The 18,158-nt window shown below is 37.8% G+C and overlaps 1 protein-coding gene across 1 annotated transcript in view; it reads left to right on the top strand.

Annotated features, from left to right (window-relative positions):
- LOC141450074 (uncharacterized) overlaps positions 1 to 18,158 on the top strand; it is a 57,332-nt gene that overhangs the window by 37,108 nt on the left and 2,066 nt on the right. Inside the window, exons 4-6 of the mRNA XM_074120111.1 lie at positions 111 to 189; positions 1,394 to 1,562; positions 17,289 to 17,538. Of these exons, the coding sequence (XP_073976212.1) occupies positions 111 to 189; positions 1,394 to 1,562; positions 17,289 to 17,538 (498 nt within the window). The remainder of the gene's footprint in view (positions 1 to 110; positions 190 to 1,393; positions 1,563 to 17,288; positions 17,539 to 18,158) is intronic.

Below are 18,158 nucleotides of genomic sequence, written 5' to 3'. Positions count from 1 at the left end.
CAGCAGATGAATTTTTTTTGTTTTTAGATTCTGTCACTTAGATAATTACAAACCATAGATTTTTTTTATATTCTAGACATGTTTATAGTAATTTCTACTTTGTTTTGCAGGTACACCCAAGTAAAGGTTGTTTGTACGTTCCTTATGGTAAAGAAGAACTTTCTTTTACAGATTATGAAGTTTTAATTCTTATCTAACTTATTTAAATATATTTGTATTATTAAGTGCTACTTCTAAGCGATAATGCCACAAAATAAATGCTATTGCGAGATAACTACTTTTCCTCATGTATAAGTGTTTAATATAAGAACTGCAATGGAATTGATTTATAATAAGCTGACATCATAAAAATTCTTATCGAAAATAATAAATTCAATACAATTAAACTGTTTAATCACTTTTTTATTTATTTTTTTAAATTAATCCACAAGTTGACCTATCAATCATTTGATAAACATTTTTCCAAGACTTCCTTAAACTTGTGTGGATTTTACGTGAAGTTTAAACGACTAACCAGCTGTTTACATACTATTACTATGGCAGCCATTAATAGAAATAATAAAAAAAAATACGATCTCCTTAAACCAAAAATTCTCTTAAGGTTACAATTATTATTGTATTTTTTTAAAATTCTTAATAACGCAACAAAGTTTGTAAAATTGTACAATTTATGAAAAAAAAAACAAAAAACATTTCAAATCAAGAGTTTCTAACCTGGGTCCACATTCTATTCGCCGATTTCAAAGGGGGTGCGTGCTGTTAGATGTAGAAAAGTTTGGATGAACAAGAGATTTAGTCTACATGGTTAGGTTGGCACTACTGGATAATGTTTTTGATTTTATACGTCGTAACAGGCACGTTTGTTTTATCCTGGATTAATGAAATTTGATGAGTTGATTTCTACTTCACTTACGTTACCTTCTCGTTCTACACTTGCAGAGAAATTATTATTATTATTTTTTTTGGCGATCAGTGAGTTGTTCTTGAGTCATCTGGTTGTACCGATTTAAAGATAGTTTCCAACATATTTAATATGAAATAGGGTCTTTGAAGTTTAATTTTTTAACAGTTCAACAGTTTTTAACAGAGTTCTAGACTCCCAAAACTGGCTTCCATAACCGAAGAAAACAATTTAACTCTGTCTGATATAACTTTTTGCGTAAGTTCCAGACGATTAACTTGCTTTATAATGACAATAGCAATTTCTTAAGATAAATTAAAAAAAAAAAAAATACAATACGTAAAAAATAATTATATTTGATGCGTACAACTGAACTATTTACACGTTCCATTGAAGAAACATAATGCCTAACAAATTCGAATAAAAACAGTGCGATGAAAGCGGGCATTAAATCATAATCATTAATAATATAATAATACAGTGTTATGTTAGGAATCATGAGGAGATTTCAAAAGGCAGAACATTGCCAGCCGCCACAACTCGCCGACGCTTCGTCACCGGATTTATCGCCAGTAACGGTTATCGTCCGATCGTTAGAAGTGGATTCCCAAAGACCAGGCGTTTGTATGATCTATTTAATAGATTCAGAGAAAGGAGAATTGTATAAGATTCATTTAAAAAAACAAATACTATTCCAAGAAATAATGAATTACCCATAAAATTTTACCTTTTGTACAAGTTCCTCAAAAGCACACTGTACTCCATCTTTGGTTTTGGCGCTAGATTCAATAAACAGGGCTGCAAGTCGCCGAGCGAACTTCAGGCCATCTTCTCGGCTTACTTCCCGGTTGCTCTGTTCATTCATTCAAGAATTCATTTTAATAATAAACCATGATTAGTAAGACATAGCGTTTCATGTACTTATTATTCGTGTCTTTTCAGCTTTGGTTTAGCTAAACCTTTGTATTTTACCCGTTCCTATTATTTTTATATGAATTAAAGTTTGTCCTAAGTTACAATCTCGTCTTCTCTCAAATATATTGGTGGCTTCTGCCAATATCTAGAGAAAACTATTCTGATATAAAAAATATATTCAATTTTGTTTTCGATATGGAGCTACAGTTGCCTACTAATACCAGATTACAGGAGGTATTTTTTGAAAACTTAATAGAATTCATTAATCTAGAATTTAAAATAACGCAGGGCATGTAAGTCTTTATGTTGGTAATTGTAACACAATAAACATAATAAGTACTGTCATGATGCTGGGAGGTGAAATTCGGCAATAACTCGTAAACTATGTCAGAGAAGAGCACTACACGCGGGATAGTGAAGCTGTGGTCCACTTTGAGGGAGCTTGTATTCAGAGTGTTCTGTTGATACAGATACAGTACTGCTGAATGAATGCGCTCGAGAAGCCAAGCTTTGTCAGTTCCACAATGGCTCTTGAATCCAGCATGTATTATTCAAAAACGTATTTAAACCTTAGAAGTACACTTCAGAAGGCAGAATACATCTTATCTACATGTCCTACAATATGACTGTATGTCGTTTCACATTATATGCTATAAATGTAAAGGTCTTTCTTCAATATTAGCTCGTGAAATATCGATAATAAAAAGTTTCAGATTTGGTATTCTTGATTTCTTTGATGAATGTACTCATCAGTTTTGGTTACCTTATCACTGTTGCTAGTTTTGGTAGGAGTAAGATTAACAAGTTTGATTTGTTGAATAACCCTTGCAAACGACTAATAGCATTGCTGCACATAGATTTAATGTCAACAGTTTAATTTGATTTAAACTGTCCGTAGATTTTTTTTCTCTCTTTTCCTAAAAAGATCAAATTCTCAAATTTTCTTTAAAATATAGGGCAAATCCCCATTTACAAGATTAAACAAGTACCCAACATTTCATTCATACTTCAGTTTGTAATTTCTGTTATATAAAAATAATTTACATTTTATGACAAATATTTAAGTAAGTTTACTCCATTAATGACAATTTAATGCAGTAAAATTACTTAAATGACATCAATTGTAATAAAATGTACATTATTTTTTTATAACAGAAGTTACGAACTGAAGTATTAATGAAGTTTTAGGTACTTACTGATTTGTGTACCATTTGGCGTTTAATCAACCCTTATAATCAACCCTTAAACGTTTTAAACTGTAACTTTTTGTTACTCCATTAATGACAATTTAATGCAGTAAAATTACTTAAATGACATCAATTGTAATAAAATGTACATTATTTTTTTATAACAGAAGTTACGAACTGAAGTATTAATGAAGTTTTAGGTACTTACTGATTTGTGTACCATTTGGCGTTTAATCAACCCTTATAATCAACCCTTAAACGTTTTAAACTGTAACTTTTTGTTACTCCATTAATGACAATTTAATGCAGTAAAATTACTTAAATGACATCAATTGTAATAAAATGTACATTATTTTTTTATAACAGAAGTTACGAACTGAAGTATTAATGAAGTTTTAGGTACTTACTGATTTGTGTACCATTTGGCGTTTAATCAACCCTTATAATCAACCCTTAAACGTTTTAAACTGTAACTTTTTGTTACTCCATTAATGACAATTTAATGCAGTAAAATTACTTAAATGACATCAATTGTAATAAAATATACATTATTTTTTTATAACCGAAGTTACGAACTGAAGTATTAATGAAATTTTAGGTACTTACTGATTTGTGAACCATTTGGCGTTTAATCAACCCTTATACTTTAACGTTTTAAACTGTAACTTTTTGTTAAAGAGATTTAAATTAAGCATTTATTATAAGTCTCAATTTTATAAATCTGCGGTTGTCCAAAATCAACTATCCAATCCAAAGATTTAAATATTTCTTGAGAAATTAGAGACCAACTAAATAATTGCAAATAGAATACCAATAACAATAAATATTATAAACTATTAAAATTTCGATTATCTAATTCTGAGGATCCTAAGTTATCTAAGTTAATTACAACAAAATACACAGAATTACCTTATCGATTTTATTTCCTACAACCATTTTGACCATGTTTGATTTAGTAGAATACGTTTCCAATTCAGTTACCCAAGAAGTCAACTTGCTAAGTGTTTCTTTACATGTTACATCGTAGACCAGGATGGCTCCTTGGGCGTCTCGATAGTAGCTAGGTGTCAACGTCCGGAACCTCTCCTGTCCGGCAGTGTCCTACGGCCGCAAACATAAACATTTCACACAAGCTGGACTTAGGGGATAAGGTGAAAAGGGTTGGTAATTAGAAGAATAATAATTTTAAAAAACAATTATTTTTATAATAAGCGAGTAGGTATGAATTGGTGCCTCCTGCACCTCATTTACGTGAAAACAAAAATTCGTAAAAACGATGGTCTGATTTTCAACAGCTATCAAGAAACGTATATTTTATTAACGCATGGCCATTTTAAATTAACTTCTAGAAATCAAAAGCCAAAGCATATAAATTACACCAATTGAAATAAATTATTATTCCTTATTTTAAGAGATAGTTTCAATTTAGAGCTTAAAATTGAAAAAATATCGCCATGGAAACAATGTCTCACTGTAGATAGTTTCAATTTAGAGCTTAAAATTGAGAAAATATCACCATGGAAACCATGTGTTAGTGTAACTTTGGTCGATGCGTACCCTAACCTTTCCTCAGAACTACCCTTACATGGATTTCCCTGAGTTTCTCTCAGAAGGCGGCCAACAGATTAGCTCTTGTATTTTATTTTAGTAGCAAAATTAGTTTCATATTCATAAAATACTTTAGAAATTGCTGTTCACTCACCCATATAGCTAACCTCACTGTGTTTCCTTCTGTTGTCAATTTCTTCGTCTTGAAATCTACTCCTATTGTGATCGCTTGTTCTTGGTTGAACGTATCCTCCGTAAAACGTAGAAGAAGGCTATATAAAAAGAAAATCTAGTATAAACATTAACAACACTTTCTCTTACTGTTATTTATGTAAATAAATGATCTTGGAAACTTATAATTTCTACAAAAAAAGATAGTTGCTTTTAAAGACAGTTAGTTTTCTATAAAGAAATGTTATTTTGAAAGAAGCATGTTTCCACAGCTCCTCTAGATCAAATTATAGTAAATCAAAATTCTTGTGTGATTAGTATTATACACTGTTGTCCTGACAATCTGACAATACAAAATTTTGGTAATACGTTTGATACTTCCAAGAATTACGCGTGTTTTTTTTTTTTTTTTTTTTTTTTTTTTTTTGAGGGGTGAAATGCGTTTACGCACGCAGAGGCCCTGCTGTGCCGGACTCCCAAAATAGACTACCGGCTAAAACACCCCCCCGCTGCTAGGCCTAGCCTGGATTCACTGGCGACCAGCATTACTTCAGAGCTAGGCCTCTGTCTTTACTCATTGGAGTATTTCCCTCGGTGTTACCCTACTTGGCAGTCGTCCAGGTCCTGCTTCTTCTGCTGAAGAAGGTCCCTGGCGTACCTAGCTGCAGTCTGCCAGTTGGCCTCACTGGCCAGCATAGTTTCGACTATAGTGTCTGGAGTCTGTTGCCCAATCACTGCCTCGAAGTGACCTCTGAGCCGCTCCCACCGACCGCAGGAGAAAAACGTGTGGGAAGCATCGTCTTTACTGCCGGGGCAGTAAAGGCATTCCTCATCCTCTACCTTTCCCACCTTTTTCAGGTATGCCCTGAAATAGCCATGCCCACTCAGGAGTTGTGTGAGGTAATAGTCCACTTCCCCATGTGGTCTCTTCGTCCATGGCTTTACCTCCTTTATTAACCTAGCGGTCCATCGACCCCGCAGATCATCTTCCCAGGAAGCCTGCCACCTCCGGAAAGTCCCATCCCTCTCCTCCCTGGAGAGAGCCTCCTTACTCCCCTCTGCCCTCCTTTCGTGGAGGATCTTGCGTTCCCTAGCAAGGAGTGCAATCGGGATCACTCCGGCAATCACGAGAACCGCTGGCTCAGACACCGTGCGATATGCAGAGGCAATCCTCAGCGCACCAAGCCGCTGCACACGAGCCATTCTCTTCCTGTAGACCTCCTTGTTAAGAGCATCTGCCCACACCTCAGCTCCGTAAAGGAGTATCGAGTGTGTCACACTCATCAACACTCGGCGTGTGCTGCCCCGGGGGCCACCAACGTTCGCCATCAGCCTACTGAGGGACGCGACACTCTTTGCGGCCTTATCCGCTGCGCTCTGAATTTGCTTACCGAAGCTCAGCTTGCCATCAATCATCAAACCCAGATACTTGGCAGTGCTCTTCGAGGTCACAACTTCTTCCCCAACATGCCATGATATGCTCGTGGGGATCCTCTTTTTGGTCAGGAGCACAATCTCTGTTTTGGACAGTGCTAACGATAGTCCATGCTCCGTCATCCATCGATTGACGATACGCATCACCCTACTCAATTTTAGTTGGGCTTTCTCGACATCACGTGCGGCAACAAGTGCTGCCACGTCGTCTGCGTATCCAACCAAAACTGTCTCTTCTGGCATTTCCTGTCTGAGCAGGCTATCATACGCCACATTCCAGAGATCCGGGCCCAGGATCGATCCCTGCGCTGCACCTGCCGTAACTGCGGATGCTCTTGGCCCTCTCGAGGTCTGGTAAATAACTGTTCGGTTCCGCAGGTAATCACTTATTACTCGCAGAAGGTACTTCGGGACTTGAAACGTTTCCTCCAGCGCTCTCAGCACATCTACCCAACTAATTGAGTTGAAGGCGTTTTTTACGTCAAGCGTGACCAGAAGGACCACCCGACGAGAATGATGATTGTGATCCTCCGCCCTGCGTACCGCCTCAATTACTTCTTGGACCGCGCCTACTGTGGAGCGCCCAGACCTGAAACCATATTGTCTCGGCGATAGGTCTCCTGCCGCTTGCACCGCCAACACTAGTCTTTCCCTGAGGAGCTTCTCGTATAATTTGCCCGCTGTATCCAACATACATAGAGGCCGGAAGGACGACGGAAGTTCCGGTTCCCCCTTTCCCTTGCTAATGAGGACCAGCCGCGCTATCTTCCAACGGGTACTAAAAACCCCAGCTTTCAGGCAGGCATTATACATTCTCAGTAACAGACCAGGACTCTGCATTGCGACCAACTTAAGCACCTCATTAGGGATGCCGTCAGGGCCGGGCGCTTTCTTGCTTTTGAGAGAGCATACGGCTTTCTCAAGGTCCCTGTTGGTGAAAAGATGAAAATCCCCTACATCACCAAAGTCCCTATCACTCCGAACTGGGTGGGAAGGAAAGAGCGCCTCCACGACTTTTTCCATGGCGGGCACATCCATGACTAATGGAGTTCTAAATGCCCCGAGTTTTTGGGATACTATCTTATACCCCAGTCCCCATGTATCTACATCCACATCCTCTTTCAATTTTTCCCAGCAGCGCATCTTGCTTCTGCAGATAGCTCGCCTTAGTTCCCTCTTCACTGTTTTATACTCAATCAAGCGAAGTTTTGCGTCTGGCCGACGTCCTGCTCGTTGAGCTCTCCTTCGCAACTTAATGCACTCCTTACGCAGCCTGGCTATTTGAGGGGTCCACCAGTAAACGGGGCGTTTGTCATGACGCGGCTTTTTCCGCGGCATAGATTTTTCGCAGGCTTTGACAATAAGGCTCATAGTTGAAGCAACAACAGCCTCAGCGCCTGCTTTCCCCTCGAGCACAGCATCCTCAGCCTGATCCACACCTCTAGCGAGCACATCGAGGAATAGCTCCATATCTATTCTCTCGAGATTCCATCTTGGAGACATCTCCTGGTTTCCCAAACTATTGGTCCTAGTCCCATCACGAATTTCAAAAGTAATAAACTGATGGTCACTTCCCGTGTAATCTTCGATTACCGCCCACTTCTCAACACGTGATGCAAAACGCGGAGACGCTAAAGAGATGTCGGGTATCGTTTCCGTATACCCAGGGCGCCGAAAGGTTGACGTGGAGCCAACATTTAGGACTAAAAGTCCTGTTCTGGCGGCCATCTCCATGGTGAGCCTACCTCTAGTATCTGAGAACGGCATACCCCATTCAACTGCCTTCGCATTAAAGTCCCCTACCACTAGTAACCTTCCGGACATACTCAGGACTTCATCTTCCAACGAGTTCAACTTTTCCTTGAAATCGTGGATGCTTTCATTAGGGGTAAAGTAACAGCTAATGAAGGTGTCTCCTTTACTCTTCACCCAGACATAACCATTTCTGCGACCATAGCACTCTATGGGGACTCTTCCAAGATCTGGAATCCAAATTGCCGCCGTGCCAAGCAAGTCGTTAAACCAGGACCCTGGGTCCCGATCACGGTATTGTTCGCTAAGCAGCACTAGATCCGATCTTTTTTCTAAAATTAACTGGCTAAGAAGAGAGTCAGCTGTCTTACTCCTATTGAGGTTTCCTTGCAGAACTCTCATCAGGCAACAGACCTCTTGGCTTCCTCTAGAGCCTCCCGGAACACCTTGCAACTTCCCGATCCAGGAAGGTGCTGGCATGCATCAGGGGCAAGCTTTCTGTCGGCGCAAAGCATACAGTTTCCTTTTGCCGTACAGGTCTTCGATACATGGCCTGCCTCCCCACATCTGTAACAGAGATTGCTACGGTCCGGGCCCTTACAGGCTCCTGAAACGTGGCCGTATCCCAAGCATCTAAAACATTTAGGCACTATTGTTCTTCGCTTGACCCTACAGCGAACCCAGCCGATCTTAATATAACCATCCTTCATTAGCTCGTTTGCGCCCCTTACACTGAGCTGGACGATTGCTACCTTCAACCCTCTATTATTCGCCTTTGTGAGATGGACTCTCAGGTCTCCGGCGTGTTCTCCTAACTGCTGTCTAATGGCCTCAGTGACTTCCTCCTCTGAAGAAAGGCTATCAAGGTCACGAATTTCCACCGAGACTTTCGGCTCAAGCTGCCGAACTGTCGCGCTCTCTTGAAGAATGCTACAAATAACCGTCTCGAAAGCAGCCTTATCCTTCGTGTTGCGCCCGAGCTCAACTAGAATATCGCCAGACCTAGTCTGCCGGATACACCTAACCTCCGTCTCAGTATCCTCTGGCTTAACCTTCTCTCGGATCTCACCTAGAACCTCTGCATAGGACTTTCCCTCTGCAGGCTTAATCAGCAGGGCATCCAAGCGGGGTTTCGGCGGTTTCTTCTTTTTATTTCTTTTCCTCCTCTTGGCTTTTGGCCGCAAACATTGTTTGTTTTCATCAAGTGACTCAGCCGCCTGATGATCTTTAGTTTTCTGTGGTTTCAGCGCCTTTCTTGGGCGGACTTCGGTCCACTCACTGGTAGCCAGGGTCTCTTCGGTTCTTCCTTCCCCCGGGTTTATTACAACCAACTCTTTGTCGTTTATATCTGTTGGTATAGATAAGGACGACACCTGGGTTCCCGCATGCGCCAATATCCCTGGTGTCCTGGACCTTTCCTGCAACCTGATTAGACGCTGGAGGGCCACCCCCCAGAAACCACGTAAGGATTCGATCACCTCCACCGACTCCTCTAATTCGTACAAGCCGTCCTTGATATCCATACTGATATTCCGTTGGCGACCTGTGGCAAGTTTCATTTTTTTGAGGATGTCCTTCATTCTTCGCAGTTCCTCATCCACTCTCCTGCGAGCGACTTCCATATCCTTCTCTTCCGGAGAGCCGATTGAACCGCCGGCAAGCACCCGCGAAATGACCGGGGATTCGCGTATCTCCTCCACCTCAATGGTCAATGCTCCTTTCATCGAGAGTTCAGGAGCCTCTTCTTGTTCTGCTTTCTTTGCCATTTCTTCCGCATTCTTCGCCGAGATAGGCGGGGTAGATGGCGGTGTTCTCTTCATCCTAGAGCTCCGTTGGAAGGGACTGGACTTTCCCTCCATTGGAGGGGCCGAATTCTTCATCTCCGAAGCATCCATCGTTTTCTGCTGGGTAAGGGAACCCTCACTACTTTTCTCTTGCACTTTTGGAACAATTTTTTTTAAATTACTTTTCATTTTATTTTTTTCTCCTCCCGCTCCGCTCACACACTACTCAAGGAATAAGCAACTATGTTCGGACCGTTCCCGCCCGAGGAAGCGCAACACACCCACGCCAACAACCCCCCAAGCACAGCACGCCCGCGAGTGGTGGCCTCGGCAGAGCCCCCCGCCAACCGCGGCAGGTCCCTAATCCGGTCGCCAACCGGAACTACCGCGACCAACGAGATTATACACCGAATGATAAGGCAGCCAGGTCGTGAAGGCTACTCCGACCCGGGCCAATGTACTGTCCGGCGGCCTGGGAGCGCAAGAGTAGAACCCAGTTTTTAAGCTGTACCCTCCACTCACGCGCGCACCGCACAAGGGAAACCGCCGACGCGGGAAGCACCCCCCGGGAATAGAACAGACCGAAGGACTAGGAAAGGTAAATGAACAAAGGAGAGGTGGGGAAAGGATAGGGAGTGGAATCGAAAGGAGGGATGAGGTAGACGGTCAACGGACAGTTGCCCCTTTAGACGCCTCTTACGTCAAGCGGAAAACACTGTGGTCCTATTCTACCCCCGGAACCACAGGGGGAACGCGTGTTAGAACCATACAATATGCGGAAACAGAACTTTGGACGAGTGCTTAACTTTTCCCCACACCTAAAACTCCGCTTAAATGAATTTTACTCGTAAAATGTTTCAAATACAAGAAATAGAACTATTTTTGTAAAAAAGTTATAATCATTGGAACTATTTTGTAGAAAAACACTAAAATGCGCATAAAAATAAGTTCAATTCAATTTTACTTCTGATCAACCGACTTTCTTCAAATTTGGACTCTAATTTAACGAAATACTTAATGGCTGTTAATACTGAATATTGAAATGAAACCAGCTCCTTGAAATAAGCTCCAATGGGATAGTAGGATGAAGGAAATTGCAGCCAATGACCTGCTGCCGCGATAAGAGGTAAACATAAGAGACGTGTAATATTATCAGTGCCTGTGGTGGGGCTGATTCTGTTCAGTGTTCTATTAAAGAGGCTTTCTGCGAGCCGTTTCTTGTGAGTACTGCTGCACATCTCCAACCGTCATGTACAAAACTAGTAAGTATTTTGCTTGAGTAAGTACATGCTTAAGTAAGTGGCTTACAGTTATTATTAACGATTTGCTTGTTTAACATTGAAAATAAGCATAGTTCATTTTTGTTACTGAAATCGTCAAGATTTTGAGATTTCACCGGAAATATTACATTTTTGAGACAAAAAGGTTTCGATCACATCCGTTAAGGTTTTATTTAAAACCGATCAGCTGAAGGTACCACTTCATTGAATCCATTTTCCAGCTAATTTTTGATTTTCCCGAAAATAGTGCCGAGCATTTTCTTTAATCTTTATTAAGGAGACTTCCAAGGAGAGGCTTCCCTCAAAAGCGCTACCCATAATGTACGATCCTGTTTTTCCCCATTTTTTTTTAAGGAGGGTTAATTGTGGTACTTGATCTGCGAAGGTTATATGCATTGTTGGTTAGTGGGTTCGATTCCCGGTCTTAGGCCTTGGATTTTATTTAATGGTTAATAAAAGAAATTTAACAGTAAAGTATGTTTGCTAGTCGCCTCCGTCCACGACACCTAATTGGTAGTTAGACGTTAAGCCCCGCCTGAAAAAATAGGCCATTACTTTACTTTTTTAATTGTGTTCCAAAAACTGAACGTACCATTTTACTCAGTAGATTGTTTTAATTTCTTTTAAACAGTTCTTACTACTCTAATCTTTCTACTCATATTGATCTATAATTTTCTTGTAACATTTTTCTCAGAAAAATAAGATTAAAGAGAGTCTTCGGCGGGATGGTATTTTGGTAGGTTTCCCTTAGAACAGTAGTTCTCAACCTTTCTAATGCCGTGACCCCGCAATGCAGTTCCTCATGTTGCGGTGATCCCAAACCAAAAAATAATTTTGGTAGCTTCTTCATAGCTGTAATTTTGCTGCAGTTATGATTCGGAATGTAAATACCTGATATGCATTATGTATTCTCATTGCTACAAATCAAACATAATTTAAACATAGTGATTAATCATAAAAACAACATTTAATTATACATATATTGAGAAATATTTATTACTAATTCCAATAAATAACATTAACGGCCATAACGGCGTGCGTTCCCGCTGAATAGCGCTGCTGCAGACGGTAGCGCGGCTTCTCAGAGGCTAAAGCCATCGGAAATATGTATTTTCCGATGGCTTTAGGCGACTCCTGTGTTTTGGTCGTTCGCTCCCCGCCGGGGTCGCGACCCACAGGTTGAGAACCGCTGCCTTAGAAGTTCCAGTTTTCAATAAAATATAGGGTCCCCTGTGTCATTTTAGGTGATCAGAATGGGTCGTAAAATCCAGAGAATGAACTTTTCACTTGCCTGGCACTTTTCAGCAAATAGTTTCTGAGGTTTTCTTTTAACTTCGTCCATACTTCTTTCAAGAGGCGTATGTTGGACAGTGGTCAAGGGCGTAAAGTTCGAATCCCATCTGTAGCTACTTATTATTTTTTTAGAAATAAACTTTGTTGTAAACTTTCCAAATTGTACTCATATTGATTTTCTGCTAACTTTGGTTTTTCTCAAATTAAAATCTAAAATGAACCATGAATATTGTTCTAAATAGAAATTGTTTACATCTTTTTTATTTATCCTTGAATAAAAGATTAGAACGAATCGGAACGAGAATCTCAATGTCTAATTAGTCTGCACGAACAGTCTATAAATGAAACAACACAAATAAAGAACATCTGTCGAGAATGCTCGCTTGACTTTTTCCTTAAAATAATTCTCAAGATCCTAACTCTTCAAACTCTGAATCATATTTACTTTTTTCAATAAATAAAATAAACTAATTAAGCTATTTATTGAGCTGTACAATATACTCGTATACACAAATACAATTAGTGAATACACAATTAACGAACAATGATAAACTAGTTCAAATCAAGCCGACAGGGCTGAGGTCTCTTTACAAAGAATCTCTTTGTATACTGACAAATTATTTTAACAAAAATTGAAACTTTCTAAACAAAAGTAAACCAAAATACCAAAAAGCTATAAAGAGAAATTTTTATCAATTTGACAATTTTTTGTATTCACTATTACCTTATTATTTTATCTACTTTATTTATTTTATTATTATTATCATTGTTTTTCAATCGGTCAAATAAAAAAAAACTCGTCTTTTTGCCTACGTTTAGACAAATATATTCGTCCTCGCCAATCTTGAATCTTTAGTCTATTAAGCACCTTTACCCTCTTTTCTATTCATTCCTCTTTGGGGTGTCTTCCATTTTTCTCCTTCACTTCTCTGTCTTTTCACCTTCCTCCTCTCCTGATTTTTTAATTCCTCCAGAGGAAATAATTTCCCATTCACCAAAAGTTTGCCATATTTCATTAATACTTTGCTATCGGCTGTTTTTAGAGACCACGCAAAGGGATACAGCTTTTCTCTTATCATCCGTATTTATTTTGCCAATATTATAAATATGTAGTTCATAAAACGTAATCATAACTCTGAAATTGATAGTTTAAGTGTGAACGGATTCGAAAAATTTTAGTAACTCATTGAATCTACATTTATTCTGTATAAATGACAAGGCTGGACATAATGCTGAAATGGCACAATTAATCGAAGCGACTTCCCCTTACATCGAAGTGTCCTTAATCGAACTTCTTAGAAAAAAGTATTAAATAAAATGTTGTAGAATCATGAGAATGCTTTCTAAAATTCAGTTTTTCGGAAATTTCAAACGATTCCAATACGCCTAGTAAGAGAAATTAAAAAATGTTGCGTCATCTTTCTCTCTCTTGCCTCGATTTTACCTAGTAAGTTCAAGATAGCGAAAAATGGTTAATGGGTTTTTCACGTAGACTGTGGTTCTATCGTTTGTAAAAACTCAATTCAGGTCAACTATGTCCAAAAAATGCCATAAAAATTCATTCCTCTCCATATTAATTCCTAAAACTTTATATTATTTAATCAAATCATAATCAGACAAATAAAATTCATGATACCTTAATTATGAACTTATTCTTATCTCCTGTTTACTTTTGATTTTGACTCTAGAGAGGTTTTTTCCAGGTGTACTGTTTACATATTACCACGTAGTTCCGTAAATGAAAAAATAATATAAAATGATAAAAGAAGTTCAAAGACCACAGAAAGCAATGGTAAAATGAATTTTCCTTATTTAATTTTCCTGATAATTTACACAGAATAGGGAGTGTTACTTTTAAAATAAAATTTAGGCTATCGATAAGTTTGTTTTTTTTAACCTAGGCACTACAGATTAAAATTATCATAAACAGCTAAACAAATATTGACTTTACAAGAGGCGCGAATTGCCAAGTGTTATTCAGTTAGCAAAGCACTTTAATAGTATCAGTGGTATTAAAAAAAACTAATAATAAGTACTTTCTCAGTATTACTAAAATTATAAAATTTCAATAATTTCACCTAATATTTGAAAATGGAAAACAAAAAAAATGAATCAACACTGATTTGATTATGTTGGCTAAATGTTTTACTCGTACGTCTGGCTAAATGCCATTTGCAAACAAGTAGATGTTTAGATTTTTTAAAAGCGGTACGGGACCCATGCCTCACGGCACCGCAGCCACAAGAGGCTTATTTGCTTTTGCAAACAAGTAACAAAAAATAATATATGCAAATGTGATTAGTGTTAGTATTATTCTTTTAAAACGCTCCCACTGATCAAATGAAAGATTTTTTTAAGTTTTACTTATAAAGTACGTGTTCAAAACGAATCGATTTTAGGTATTAATAATAAAATTAGTGATAATAATGATAGAAGCAGTAATGCTATATGTATTTATTGAAGTTCGTGATGGTATTTTTTAAAAAAAAAACAAAAAAAAAAACAAAAAAAAAAAAACGGTAGTCTATTAAGGTTACGGTCGATTCTGTCTAATAAATGTACCATAAATGATCCGAAACGTAATGGCCGTAACCGAAACGATCCGCGAGTTCTGTATTAAGGAGAAGGTACCCTGAGCGCCATACTCATCAGACCACCTCTACGATAGAGCTAAATCTGAGGAAGCGAGTGCCGTAAAAAGAAGCATAAAACAATTTTTACTTTTATTTATATGGAAAGAATTGCGATAATTTTTATTTCGAGTCTCTTCAGTCCGATGAAGAAGTTTTTAGAAAATGGGTGCGCGCATGTATGAACAAAGTATCTTCAAAGACGCCTCGACCTCTAGGATCGCATACATTTTATCGAAATTGGCTACAACGATTTGTAATTATATATTTCATGCATATTGTACTCGTTTTGATCTTAACATTTATTTCTAACAAAAAATGACGTGGTTTCGCTAGGACTACATACAAGGGTTCAAAAGCGTCTTTTGACGGTGGTGCCTAGACAACGGATCCCACTCCATGTTCGAGTCTAATAATAATCTCTGTTTAATCCTAATAATTACTTTAATAGAAATTTGTTTTGTTTTTTTTAATCAAAGTTTATCGCAGCCTCACTTTGCGTCCATCGCGGTTCGACTAAAACGATTTTAATTGAAAAGTTGCGAACATGAAAAATTTTTCTTTCTCCTTATTATTTGGGTCAAAACTAACCAAAATCCACTGAAAACCAAATCGGTTTACGTTGCGGAATTTTTTTTGGTTTAATTTTTCAAGTCAAAAAACGGTAAAAACGGCTTTTTTTGCATTGTTAAGGCTAATGAATGGAAAAACAATACAGTATTTTGCAAAACCAATGCATTGAAGCCGAGGGATTTTCCGACAGAAAAATTATTTGGGCTCTTTTAATCCAAAAAGTTTCATTAAATGAATTTGAATTTTGAAAATCTCACTTTCTCCAGTGTATAAATATTGTATTTTGCAGGAATGTTTCTCATTTTTGAAAAGTCCCATTCCCTTCTACAAAAAAACGATGATTTATTTGTTAAGTAAGCTTTGAAATGCGAGAAACCCTTGTTTTTGCCTTAATTTGCTCAAAAATGTCTTTTTTATTGATTTTGAATGTCGAAATTTCATTTTTATCATTTATAAAATACATCAATCTGTCGGAAATTCCCTCAGCTTTAAAATGCATGCATTGGTTTTGCAAAAAACTGTATTGTTTTTCCATTCATTAGCCTTAACAGTGCAGAAAAAGCCGTTTTTCCCGTTTTTTGACTTGAAAAATTAAAAAAAAAAAAACATCCGCACCGTAAACCGATTTGGTTTTCAGTGGATTTTGGTTAGTTTTGACCCAAAAAATAAAGAGAAATTTTTTTTTTTCATGTTGGTGAACTTTTCAATTAAAATCGTTCTAGGCCAGGGGTCGGCAACCTATTTTAAGTAGAGAGCCATTTCTCCTTAAATAATTTTAATAATTCTTACCAAGAGCCGCAAGGGTGATAGAGTGTAAACAACTCTGAAGATCATTTGTAATCACTAAGGAACGGATTTTTATGTATTTAAAAATGCCAAATATTTAATTAAAATCTGCATTTATTTTCGTCATGTGGAATATCTGTGATTTTCTTAAAATATTTAAGTAAAATGGACATTTTTTTTTATGAAAATGGAATTTTTTTGGGGGGGGGCAAGTTATAATTATTTATACAAGAAAAGAATATTTTTACAATTTATAATAATTTATTAGGAACAAAATAATTTGTTTTTACAAGTTATAATGATTTATACAACAAAGAACATTTTTACTATTTATAAAAAGATGTGTTAAATGTTCAATTTTGAAAACTTCTCTCTTCGAAATTGTTTGCAACCACATGAAATTTCAAATGTTGGAACGTAAAGTGACGACGATCTGGGCGTAAGATGGACTTGTAACGAGTAAAAGGTCGTTCAACATCTACAGATGTTATAGGTGCCTTGCTGAAAGAAGTTATCTCGTTGGTTGTAAAGGGTACACGATGTTCTGAGGTGACTTCTGTTCCACTGATAATATCAGAAATCTGGCAGATGGTCTCCCACCCTTTGTTCTTGCTCAGTACTTCTAACATTTTTGATCTTATTTTTTTAAAAATACCTTTAATAAATGGAGTTTTCATTCGTTTCAATAAAATTAAAATATACATTATATTTTGGGCAGGCTGAAGAGCCACACAATTGGGATAAAAGAGCCGCATGCGGCTCGCGAGCCACGGGTTGCCGACCCCTGTTCTAGGCGAACCGTGATATATAAACCGTCTTATTTATGCTGGATACCTCTAATCAATCTAAGATTTAAAATTACTACTGAAAATAATTTTGGGTTTTCAATCTTACAAGAGGAACTTTATTGCTCTTTTATCAAAACTAATTTTATATTTTTAAGAACCCTTAAAGACATAAATATTTTCGTGGCAACTCAATTTTGAAAATTTCACAACCTTCTACGAGTATACTCTTCTTGTGAATAAAACTAGATGTTTGCCATTCCTAGAATGTACCTGGAAGGCACCCGGCTTCTGTCAAGGTTCACTATCCTGGGTAGATTGCACTAATGGTGACTATCCTGTGGGAGCAGTGAAATCCGGTCTGGATAAAGACGGTGGCACAATGTACGTCGGTAGATGTTTCTACGAAGGAGATCTGCTTCCTGCAAAGGTAGCTCCTTCCCACGAATGTGCTTATGTCAGTTATGGAGGCAAGGAGATCAAACGAAAAGAATACGAGGTATGTAATGTGTATGTATTACTTATTTGGAATTAATTTTCTTACGGTCGTGCAGAAAGGCGGTGATTACTTGATTACGAGTGCGAAAAGTTCTTCTTTGCGACCACAATTTACTTTGCGCTCTCAACAACTTTCCATAAGCTTATTGATTTCATGTTTAAATTTAGATTACAAAGTTATATTCATCTGTTTAGTTCAATTCGGCTTGTTTATTTCTACAGAAAAACAAAGGGTGGAGTTTTGATATATTTATATCAAAACTTTTAAAAACAAGGGATAAAACTAACTTTTGCTGTTTGTATAAATTAATAATATGCTTCAAGCTGAGCTGTATTTTGTTTGATTCGTTTCCAGACTTATGAAGTCTAATTGTGTTCTCTTTTTTTTTCTTATTGTAAGTAGATGAGATATTTTAATTCAAAAGTAACGCTCTGTTACTGCATTTTTTTGTTTATCTATTTCACCCCAGAAACCAGTTGATTACTTCATCTTAGCCATTTTCTTTTCAAATTATTTTTGACTACGAAGAGGGAAGTATACTGTAGTAACTAATGCGGAAGTGTTGCTCGTCCAATATTAAAAAAAATTATCGTTGGGCTGTGTCATGGACACGGCCGTGT

This window comes from Rhodnius prolixus, unplaced genomic scaffold (assembly GCF_049639745.1).
Source record: "Rhodnius prolixus isolate KJV_2025 unplaced genomic scaffold, Rpr scaffold_2, whole genome shotgun sequence".
NCBI lineage: Eukaryota > Metazoa > Arthropoda > Insecta > Hemiptera > Reduviidae > Rhodnius > Rhodnius prolixus.
This window is presented reverse-complemented; position numbering and strand designations above follow the sequence as displayed.